This window comes from Adiantum capillus-veneris, chromosome 27 (assembly GCF_014529385.1).
Source record: "Adiantum capillus-veneris isolate H3 chromosome 27, ASM1452938v2, whole genome shotgun sequence".
Lineage (NCBI taxonomy): Eukaryota > Viridiplantae > Streptophyta > Polypodiopsida > Polypodiales > Pteridaceae > Adiantum > Adiantum capillus-veneris.
This window is the reverse complement of record NC_140957.1, coordinates 99320360-99331597: the sequence shown is the minus strand read 5'-3', so window position 1 is coordinate 99331597 and position 11238 is coordinate 99320360. Positions and strand designations below refer to the sequence as shown.

Sequence of the window (11238 nt, the reverse complement as noted above, 5' to 3'; positions counted from 1 at the left end):
TTTGACATGTATTGACTTACTACTCCCACTGCAAATGCAATGTCTGGGCGAGTAGCAATCATTGCATACATCAAACTACCCACTGCAGACGCATATAGAATTTTATCCATTTCAGCCTGTTCTTCCTCAGACACAGGTTAATCTTGTTTGCTAAGTTTCACATATGGTGGCAATGGAACACTCAATGCCTTTCCCTTCTCCATATTGAAACGTTGCAAAACCTTGTCAATATACTCTATTTGAGATAACCAAATCAACTTCTTTGATCTGTCTCTCTCAATGCGCATACCAAGTATATGACTTGCCTCACCCATGTCTTTCATGTCAAACGATTTTGCCATCTTTCACTTCAAAGCTGAAATTTCTTCCAAGTGCTTGCCAGCAATCAACATGTCATCCACATACAAAATAAGGATCAGCCAACTACCATCCTTAGCCTTCTTTGTATATAGACAGTGATCGAACTCACTACGTTTGTAGCCTTGAGAAAGCATAAACTTGTGGAATTTATGGTACCATGCCCTCGGTGATTGTTTTAAGCCATAAAGACTCTTTAACAACTGGCATACCCAATCTTCCTTGCCTTTCTCAACAAACCCTTCTGGCTGTTGCATGTAAATTTCCACATCTAAATCACCATGCAAGAACGCTGTCTTGACATCCATTTGGTGCAACACCAAATCTAATATGGCAACCAATGCAAGAAAGCATCTCAATGTAGTCATCTTGACCACCGGAGAGAAGACTTCATCAAATTCAATGCCTTGTTCTTGCTTAAAGCCCTTGGCAACAAGCCTTGCTTTGTACTTTGGCTGACTATCATGAGCGGTGATCTTATACCTGTAAACCCATTTACAAGGTAGAGCCTTTTTGCCCTTTGGTAATTTAACTAACTTCCATGTCTTGTTTTTATGCAGAGCTGTCATCTCTGACTGCATGGCCAATTGCCAATTCCCGGAGTCCTTCATTTGCACTGCTTCCTTGTAACATGAAGGCTCATTGCAATCAGTCAACATGACATATTTCATAGATGGAACAAACCTATCAGGAGGTCACGTGACACGTCCAGATCTACGCACAATAGGTGGCTCAAGCTCAGCCACAACCTGTGGTTCCACTCTATCCTGTCCTTGCTTCTCTTGAGCCCTGACATTTTGTCTTGCACGTGCAGGTCCATCTTCTTGGAAGACAACTCTTCTAATCTCCTCAACCCTCTTTGGTTTAGAATGATATTTGGATTCATTAAAGTGAACATCATTGCTGCGGACAACCTTTATGGATTCGGGATCCCAAAGTCTGTACCCCATTTCACCAGAATTACCATAGCCTAGAAAGATGCACTTTCTACTCTTTGGCTCAAGTTTGTTCCTAAATTCCTTTGGAACGTGAGTATATGCCTCACAGCCAAAGACTCTGAGATGCTTGTATGAGGGCATTTTGCCTGACCATACCATCTCTGGCACTGAATCCTTCTGCAAAACCTTGCTAGGAGATCTATTTACAAGATGAACATCTGTTGATACAGCTTCAGCCCAAAACCCATTTGGTAGCTCTGCATTAGACAACATACTTCTGACCTTCTCTTGTATGGTCCTATTCATCCTCTCAGCAACACCATTTTGAGGAGAATTGTAAGGACCAGTAAGTTCACGTTTTATACCTTTTGACTCACAAAAGTCCTGAAAGGCCTTTGAAACATGCTCTCCACCATTGTCAGTGCGTAAGCATTTAAGCTTCTTGGACTCTGATTCTCCACAAGTGTCACAAACGTTTTGAAAACACTAAACGCTTCATCCTTGTGCTTGAGAAAGTAAACCCATACTTTCCTCGAGTAATCATCTACAAATGTCATAAAGTAAGAAGCTCCCCCTAGAGATAGGTTAGGCATAGGTCCACACAAATCACTATGAACAAGTGCCAACTGTGTATCTCTTCTACTGCTTCTATGCTTATGTGGCTGCTGTGTTTGCTTACCATACAGACAATCTTCACAGAATTCAAAATCATTAAATGAAAAGCCAGGCAAATAACCAGAACGAGACAAGATTTCCATTCCCTTCTTGGACATATGTCCTAACCGGCTATGCCACAAAGAAACGTTCGGCTGCTCGGTTACATTGATTACATTTTTAGAGACATTTGATACATAAATCATGTAAAGTCCTCCAGAATTTACTCCATGTGCTACTGTCATAGAACCCTTGGATATCTTCCACATGTTCTGTCCAAAAGTGGTGACGTAGCTAGCATCATCAAGTAAACCTGTGCTGATCAAGCTCTTGGTAATTGCTGGAACATGTCTCACATTCTTCAGCATGAAAGAAGAGCCATTCTGAAACTTCAATTGAACATCTCCAACACCTAAGATCTCACATGTCTGCCCATTGCCTAGCCGAACATGATCTTTAGTGGTCACATAAGAGGTAAACCACTTCTTGTTTGGAGACACATGAAGTGATGCCCCTGAGTCTATAATCCAGTCACTCAGTGCATTTCCATCAGATGCTGTAAGAAGAGCTGAGTCCATTGTATTCTTCAAGAAGTAGATGTCTCCTGACACTAGACTGTCATCCTCTGCAATAGTGTTTGTCACATTTATTTCTTGAATCTTCACTGAGGACTTGTTCTTCTCACCATGGTCTTCTGCTTTCTCTTTGCCTTTTTTTGCTTTCCATTCTCTGCAGTCTCTTTTCATGTGACCCTTCTTGCCACAATGGTAGCATTCTATGTCACTCTTGCCTTTAGCACTGCGGGACTTGCTACGAGAGTGATTCCTCTTTCCACCTTTGTACTTTTCTTTGGTCCTTCCCCTGACAACTAAGGCTGTTCCTTTGCCTTTGTCCATTGTCTTCTGTTGGTTTCTTCAATAAGCAGACTGCCTTCTACACCTGCTATGTTCAAACCATCTGGAGGTGCAGAATTACTCAAAGATGTGCGAAAAGTGTCCCAACTTTCCGGCAATGTGATCAACAGGAACATAGCTCTAACAGGTTCATCAAACTTGACACGTTGAGCTGACAACTGACTGTAGATGGTGTTGAATTCATTCAGATGATTGGACATAGGTGTCCCTTCTTTCATCTTCAAGTCAACAAGCTTCTTAAGCCAGTATACCTGTGAAGCTGCAGTCTGCTTCTCATAAAGATCACTCAGCTTTAACCATGCTTGATAAGCCGACATCTCGTCTGCTACATTGAAGTAAATGCTTTCTGCCAAAGTCAGCATAATGGTAGAAAGTGCCAATTCATCCATTTCGCTCCATTCATCTTCGTCCATATCTTCTGGTTTTATCCCCTTGAGCTTTATAGGTTTTATCTGCTTCTTTTGTACCAACACGTGCCAAATCTGCTTCTTCCACAATGGGAAATTGGTTCCATGTAGCTTCTTGATATTGTAAAGAGCAGTTTCCTGTGATCCAGCCATAACTACGCTTCACAGTAGTTTACTTTCCTAGGAAAAATTCGGCAGAGTTTCCCTTGTAAACTGACCTCTGAACCAATATCAACCTGTCAAATGAACCAAGAAAGCTTCAGATTCTGCAAAATTTTTTGCAGAGTTTCCTTTGTAAAATGGCTCTGGTGTACTCAAAAAACAGACCAAAAACAGCTCAAAAAACCACTGTCTCTCTAACACTGTAAGCTGTGGGTAAACCTGTCCTGCACCTGTACTATCTCTAACTGTCCTGTCACTGTCCTGTAAGCATAGACTCTGACAATGCCTCAACGGCAGTAAAGCAAAGATGCAATCCCAACTGTCTAACTCACAGTCAATACATCCTAGCTGCCTATCTAAGGGTGCTAAAGGGATCGCTCCAAGACCTGTATCACCGAAAGGATATCAACATTCGAAATCCCCCAGCTCAATAAAACCTCACTCGACCCTCAACAAAGGCTGCAGTAAATCTGACAGTACATAGATTTCCCACAAAGTCATACATCCACAAATTTCCCATTGTATGCTGTAACCGCTGCGACGGTTGTTTGCTGCGTGACTCACAGCTAGCAAACCCTCAACAGACATACATCATCTCTGACAATACATCCCATGTGGAAGTACCTGCAATGTCAGGATGAAATCTGGAATATCAAGCAGCAAACACAAGCTACCTGATGAACTAGTGGATGTCGCCTACAGTCTGTGTGTAGATGCACCCGTGTCGTATGTGACACGCCTCCAAGAACTGTGAGCCGTCCTTCGATGTGTAGACAACCACAAATCAACACTCTGGGAGTGGCGATATCCTCAGCACCTGCAGTCGTAGGCCGAAAACCCCAAATTTGCAGAGTCGGATCTGCACCCGCTGAGACCACATAGTTGAAAATGGCCTGCGCAGAACTTTGTCGAAGTTGAACGGTGGCCGAGATGACCTCAGAATGAAATTCTGAGCAACCAAGCCCTTTGAGCTGTCCCACAAGATTTGGGGCCGTGTCTTTGCCTGTCGAATTTCACTCCAATCTGAGCTGGTGACTCTAGCCTCCTGCAGTGCTGCCCCGAGCCTTGATCTGAGCTCTGATACCAGTTGAAGGAGTACGAGAGGAAGTGCGACGCGAGAGAGAGTGCGAGAAGAAGAGCACGACGATATGGTGAACTTGCTCTACTGTAATGTGTAGAGCATAGTGAGTTCTTATTAGGTTTTTACAAAAGAATATGTGTACATACCTGGCGGCCCGCCCACTTACCTGGGCGACCACATCGGGCTTTATACCCCAACACGGAGTTGATTTGCTACTGATTTTGCATGTGGATGTGTGTTTGGATTAGAGAAGTAGAATTCAAGTTTCTCACAGCTAGAGAGTTCAAAGATCTTTTCCACGGAGTGTGTTCAAACAAGAGATTGACAACCTCTTAGAGTGCCTCCATGCCCTAGTCGTGTCACTTGCCCCCTCGGATTGACTTTCTAGTCTTGGGACCGTCTCATTGTAAGATGTGACAAAACTATAAAAAACCTCCCTCAAACAGTCCTTTCTAGCTAGGAATAATAACGGTTGGTTTATCTTCAAGCTCAATGTTCATTAATGCTTTGGATTGCAATTGAACGGGAATGAGTCCCGGCCAAGTGGAGGACCCAATGACGCGTTTGGAAACTGGCCTAGTCTAGGTAGGCCTGATGTCGATGGGAAAGAAAGAAGGAAAATGGATCGACGAAGGGATCTGAAAAGGGAGGAAGATGTGATTTAATTAAAGAATTCTTCTAATTGCTTGGTAAAAAGGAACCTTGAAAAGGCTAGGAAGCTAAATGGGCTATCCCACAATTTGTCCTCATCAACCACATACATTTTCTATGTTGTACATTAAGTTAAGTCAAGAATGGGGAAAGGGATTCCGATCTACAGAGTTGGGTTCAAAATTGGGAACAAGGGATTCGTGCAGTTAGTAATAACACTCACCTTAGGGGAATGCGCATATGGTTGTGCTCGGTCATAACCAGGAAAAAAGTGCTGCCGACCTTGTACTACCAAGGGTGAATTAGAGAACTACCGCGAGCTGATCTTGAAAGGTTGAGTTAAAATTTAGTCTGATGACTTCAATTGGAAAGTTTGAACTATTAAGAAAAGATGGTTCGTGGTTAAGAGATCCGTATGAGAAAAAGTGAACGTTATCACCCCCTTGAGCTTGCATCAAAGAGTAGGAGGGGTCCTATCTTGGTGTCAGTCTCAAGTGAGAGGGATGTCAGGAATCGCTGTGTAGTTGTGTGAGATCATTGTTGTTGGAGGTCCCTGACATGGCCCTCACAAATCCCCTAGGTGGGATGGATTGACAACATGAGTTTCTTAAGAGTTTTGGGAGGATCTTAAAATCTCGTTAACACAAATGGAAAATAAGGATTTGCTCGAGGGATAGATAGATGATAGCATGAAAAAGGGACTGATCAAGACTATTCCCAAATGAGTTTGCTGCCCTCTTCTGAAGCAATGCAACCTTTCTTTTATGATGGCAATAGCCTACAATATTATCGCCAAGCTTATATCACTTAGGATGGCTCCAATCCTAGACAAGGGACATGGTTGAAGTGAAAAAGCAACATATGGGAGGCAAAGTGACCAAGATCAATAAACATCTTCACTTGGAAGGTATTATGGGGAGCGATTCCAATATTCTTGCGAGAGGACTTGGCATAAATACTTGCTATGGTTGCAAATCTACTTTGGAGGATCCCTTGCATCTCTTTAAAGACTACCTCTCCTCGCGAGGTCTTGCCGCCAAGGTCTATAAATGGGTGCAAAAGACACGAAAATGTATTATTCACTAGGAATGTATTAGTTGTGGAGGGAGGAAGTTTCAGAACCAAGCCATTCTCGTATGCACTCAAATAACCAGGTACTGCTTTATGAATCAGGTTTGGAGCACCTCGAACCTTCGGGTCTTTGAGGGTCAGAATGTGGTAGCTCAGTTCATAGATATCATGCATGAAAGCATTGAGCTTATCTACTTAATAGGATCTATAATAGGATCATCTATGCAACCTAAAGAGATGGAACCATGCTTTAAGCTGCATCACATGCTCAGGTTATGGACTCTAAGGGAGAAAAACTGATGGCCTACTACTGGAGCAATTGGATAAGGAACTTTAGGGTTTCCTCCTTATGTATTGGACAACCACTTTCAAGAAAATTTGTCCCTTCAAGGCCCATGTAGTACATTAGGTTCTTTGTACATTCTTTGTTGAGTTAATGTAGCATCTCTACTCACAATTGTGAGTATGCACGGTGCACCTTTCTTCCTCACTAAAAGCCTTCACTTTTTTTGGATGCATTGTATAATACACCCATCTCCCCATGGCTACATTGTCAAGTAACTTTGTGTGTTCGATCAAGCTTCGAAATGTGTGTACTTAGTTTGGACCTTAAGCCCACAAATCTTGGTGGTCAAGGGTGTTTGTGTGTAATAGGTTTGAGATCAAATGGAACCACATGAATTTTGTATATCCGCCCAATCTTTTCATGTTTGTCTAGTACATATATGAGCGTTGGATCTCTAATGAAGACAATAATTAAGCATGCTATGTAAATGACACAGCCTTTGTATGCAGTAAGGGCGATATTGATCTTGCTTCCAAAGACATGCCCCATGGTGAGTTGTTTTGATCCAAGAACACATCTGAACCATCCCAATCACACCTCGTCAACATGGCATGCATATCTCCACAAATGTAGGAGATTGTATCAAGATAGCTTCCTCAAACCCTAGCCTTGCCCATCCAACATCCAAGCCTCATGGTGCTACATTGACTAACAATTTAAGTTCATAAAACTACAATTACAAGGGGTGGTAATGTGGATGGTTGATGTCATGTTTCTGTTTATTTGTGCGGAAAAAATGTTGGACACATGAACATTGAGAGAAGGTAAAGCGGCCTTGTCACTATATATCACATGGATGAGGTAGAGGGGATCTATGGCTAGAAGAACACAACGGGAAAGGGTTTGATCTGCACCATTAGATCTGAAGTGAACTGGGGACTAGTGAACTAGATGTGAACATTTTCCCACCCAATTAACAAGATTTGAAATTTAAAAATGCTCCCCTGAACTTGTCGGTATACCCTAACGGTTAGGTGTTTGATAATCAAATGGATAGTTTTTGGGTTTAAGGCCCTTGCACCAAGCTTAAACCCTCAAAATGTGTCCAAGTCTCCAAAATTGTCTACATACGCCCCTAGTTTACTGGTCTTGAGCTACTATTAGTTCAAGTCCTAGTGCATTGGATTTGACGATGTAGATCAAACGATCAAACTTGATGGCGACACAAATCCCCTTGTCTCAACCAATGCCATATAGTGACCAGAGTGGTAAAGTGCACATGATGATTCTGAAATTGTTTCTGCAAATCTTTGTAGTTACTATTGTTGCATCCCTTTCAGGAAGCTTGGCAGGTTTTATGGAGGAAAGGAATTTGGATTGTGGATAAGAGGTGATCTCATGCACAACCACACAAGCGAAGCTTAGGCCAAGCCTTGTGAGAAAGAGGGGGAGAAGAGTGCTGCTTCGTTTCCTCTCGTACCCTACTCCTTCCCGTCGTCTCTCTCACGCCTTTCCCAGTGCACATGGCGTGCTCCGCCCATCTGTCTCTCTCCAATCTGCACAGAAGCTCCCCATGTCCTCACTTTGAGGGCTTGTCTGCGAGGGCTCTTGGGCTGAGGAGACAAGAAAGCTCGCCCTTTGGCAGCGATGGCGAGCTCAGCTCTGCTTCCGAGGGAAAAGGGAGAAGCAGGACAACTGTATGTGGGCTCAAGGATTTGCGTGATCGTATTGATAGTGTGAAGAGCACACAGAAGATCACCGACGCCATGAAGTTGGTGGCTGCCGCCAAGGTGCGCCGCGCACAGGAAGCGGTTGTCAATGGTCGGCCATTCTCTGAGAATCTAGTAAAGGTGCTATTCAATGTGAACAAGCAGCTTCAGACTGAGGATATTGATATCCCCCTTACCCAGATACGGCCCGTGAAGAAAGTTGCTCTGGTTGTAATCACAGGAGATCGTGGTCTCTGTGGTGGGTTTAACAACTTTGTCCTGAAGAAATCTGAGCAGAGGATGAGGGACTTGAAGAGTATAGGGGTGGATTTTGTGCTTGTTAGCATTGGTAAGAAAGGAGGATCATACTTCAAGCGCCGACCTCATATCCCTGTTGACAAGTTCCTGGACACAGGTGTGGCTCCTACCACAAAGGAGGCTCAAGCGGTAGCTGACGAGCTCTTCTCTCTTTTTGTCAGTGAGGAAGTTGACAAGGTGGAGCTCTTGTACACCAAGTTTGTATCTCTCATCAAGTCAGATCCTGTCATCCATACACTCCTCCCCCTGTCTCCTCAAGGAGAGGTTTGCGACATCAACGGCAATTGTGTGGATGCTGCTGAGGATGAGATGTTCCGCCTAACGACCAAGGAGGGTAAATTGAGTGTGGAGAGGGAGATGGTGAAAACTGAAACCGTTGAATTTACCCCTGTTCTTCAGTTTGAGCAGGAGCCAGTGCAAATTCTAGATGCACTTTTACCACTCTACCTTAACAGCCAGATTCTTCGAGCACTTCAAGAGTCGGTGGCGAGTGAGCTTGCCTCTCGAATGAACGCAATGAACAATGCAAGTGAGAATGCATCTGACCTCAAGAAAACCTTGTCCATAAATTACAACAGGCAGCGCCAAGCTAAGATCACTGGGGAGCTCCTTGAGATTGTGGCTGGTGCAAATGCCATATAAGGCCGTCCCTATTGCTTGGCTCTACCCGGACTTGTATTTTTTCTGTTGCCATAGGCTGAGATGCCCCTGTTTTTACTGTCATAAAGACCTTTTGTCCTTTTTTAATGTAAATTCTCTGTTGCTCCTGGCTGAGCATACCGATAATGGCACCCCAATGGGTGGGTGTAGCTTACAAGACGTTTGGAAGAGGGTAAGAGTTGTGTTTGATGGTATGTGTGCATCGACCCTTAGTGCCAAAGTGTCAGCGGGTCTGCACTGCATATGCAAAGAACTTGAGTAATTGTATGGGATATGATGTTGGACCTCTCAGTTTTTGTAATGTAACTTCAGTGTCAAATCTGTGTGGTTGTGTCTTTGGTCAGATAAATTTCTTTCTCGTCTTTAACGTTTAAGCCAGGCGCTTACCCTGCCCCTGTATTTACCCTGCACCTCATCCTTCAATATGCTTCTGTTATGGATGGTGCATCTGAAAGGCTTCTGTAGTGGCTGCTGTCCTGTGAGGGTAGCAAGAGTTATTAGGTTAAAGGTTTACGTTGGAGCTTATGTGTGTCTGGATCTTGTTTCCTTTCCTATGAATCATTAGATTTGTCTAACTTGTATTGTGACATGCTGGAAATCATTTCTACCTGAACCAGTAAATGTTTGTAAATATTGATTGTCAAGATAGTAGATTACTATGCTTATGTTAAGAATGACACTGGGTAAAGTTATATGGTTGGATTGAGGGTGTGGATGGCTAAGGATCCTGACAAGGGTCACAAGATAAGGGCAGGCTGTAAGTATGGCCATTCGCTCACTGTCTGAAGGCCCTCAGGCAAGGTCCTACCGAGTGGATGGCATGCATGCTAGGGGGCACCCTCTGAAGATGCTAGGTTGGGATGTTAAGAGGCATGGTGTCTCTCCTTAGTCCACGGTTGAAGAAGGTTACTCCGTGCAGAGCGGAGCAGTATACAGGAGTGATCTTGCAGTTTGTGTGGCTAATTGCATGGCCTGACATGACACTTGCTGGGGTTTCAATTCTGACCTGTAGCTTGAGTAGAAAGCCAGTGGAAGCATGTGAGGCTGTTCGCATTTGTTAGCAAAGGTTGGCTGGTAAGTACTGTCTGGAGTGTGATGTCTCTTGTCCCTCACAATGGAATATGAATCCTTTGGCAGTGCTAATGTGATATCTATTGGCTGAGAATGATAGCATGGGCCAAATGAAGAGGAGGAGACTAGCCTAATAGGTTGTGCTGCTTGGCAGTCACAATTTTGAATGACAACTTCTCAGACTATTGGGGCAGTCAGACTTTCGGATTTTTCATAGTTTCTGTTTGGCAGTAAGTCCTCAACTTACTACCATTGGCATGAGCCCCCTCAACATCAATGATCGAGATTTGATGGTGAAGCAGCCTCGGACCATGTACCGTCATAGCACCTCTGGGAATTGAACCTGCCACTCCATTGCACACGCCTTAACCATGTCACCCATGTCACCCATACACGTCTTCGTGAACCACATGCTTCCACATTTGATATGAGAGTCTGCGGTTGCGATCAATCTTGGTAACCTGAGTTAAGTTTTTCTCACCCTAAATATGCAGGGGATGTCTTAAGATGGAACAAGAAATTTCAGCTGTTACCCAATAGAGTGAGTAGGGCTAGCAGTGTTTGCTTTGATTGAGGTTTTGCAAAACGGGCCCATTCTAGGGAGCAGTTAGGCTCCTCATACACAGCCAAGAGCTCCTAGGCAATCCAACAGGGCCTGAACCTTGGCTAGAAGGATGTTTGATCTTTCAAGGGCGGATATATAGTTCTTTAGGTCATCATTTACTTCATGCAACCAGGCAAGCTTGCACATATATTTCAGAAAAACAGCATTGCTGAAAGACCGCAATCTCAGACTCTTAGGTTGGAACTCTCCCTCATACAGAATCGTATCTCTTTGTCTCCAGATTAACCAGAGGTATTCTGCTCTCAGTTTCTTCCAGCAAGAGGATGGAACTCCTACAAAGTGACCTAGTAACCAATCTCTCCAGGTGGGCTCAAAGCCCAAAGCGGAAACTAGG

General features: G+C 43.8%; 1 protein-coding gene across 1 annotated transcript; it reads left to right on the top strand.

The window, feature by feature from the left end:
- The first annotated feature begins 7911 nt into the window (after positions 1-7911).
- Positions 7912-9527, top strand: LOC147422448 (ATP synthase gamma chain 1, chloroplastic-like). The gene has a single exon (XM_086502760.1). The coding sequence runs from the start codon at positions 8045-8047 to the stop codon at positions 9188-9190; it is 1146 nt and encodes a 381-aa protein (XP_086358886.1). The 5' UTR covers positions 7912-8044; the 3' UTR covers positions 9191-9527.
- The last annotated feature ends 1711 nt before the right edge of the window (positions 9528-11238 follow it).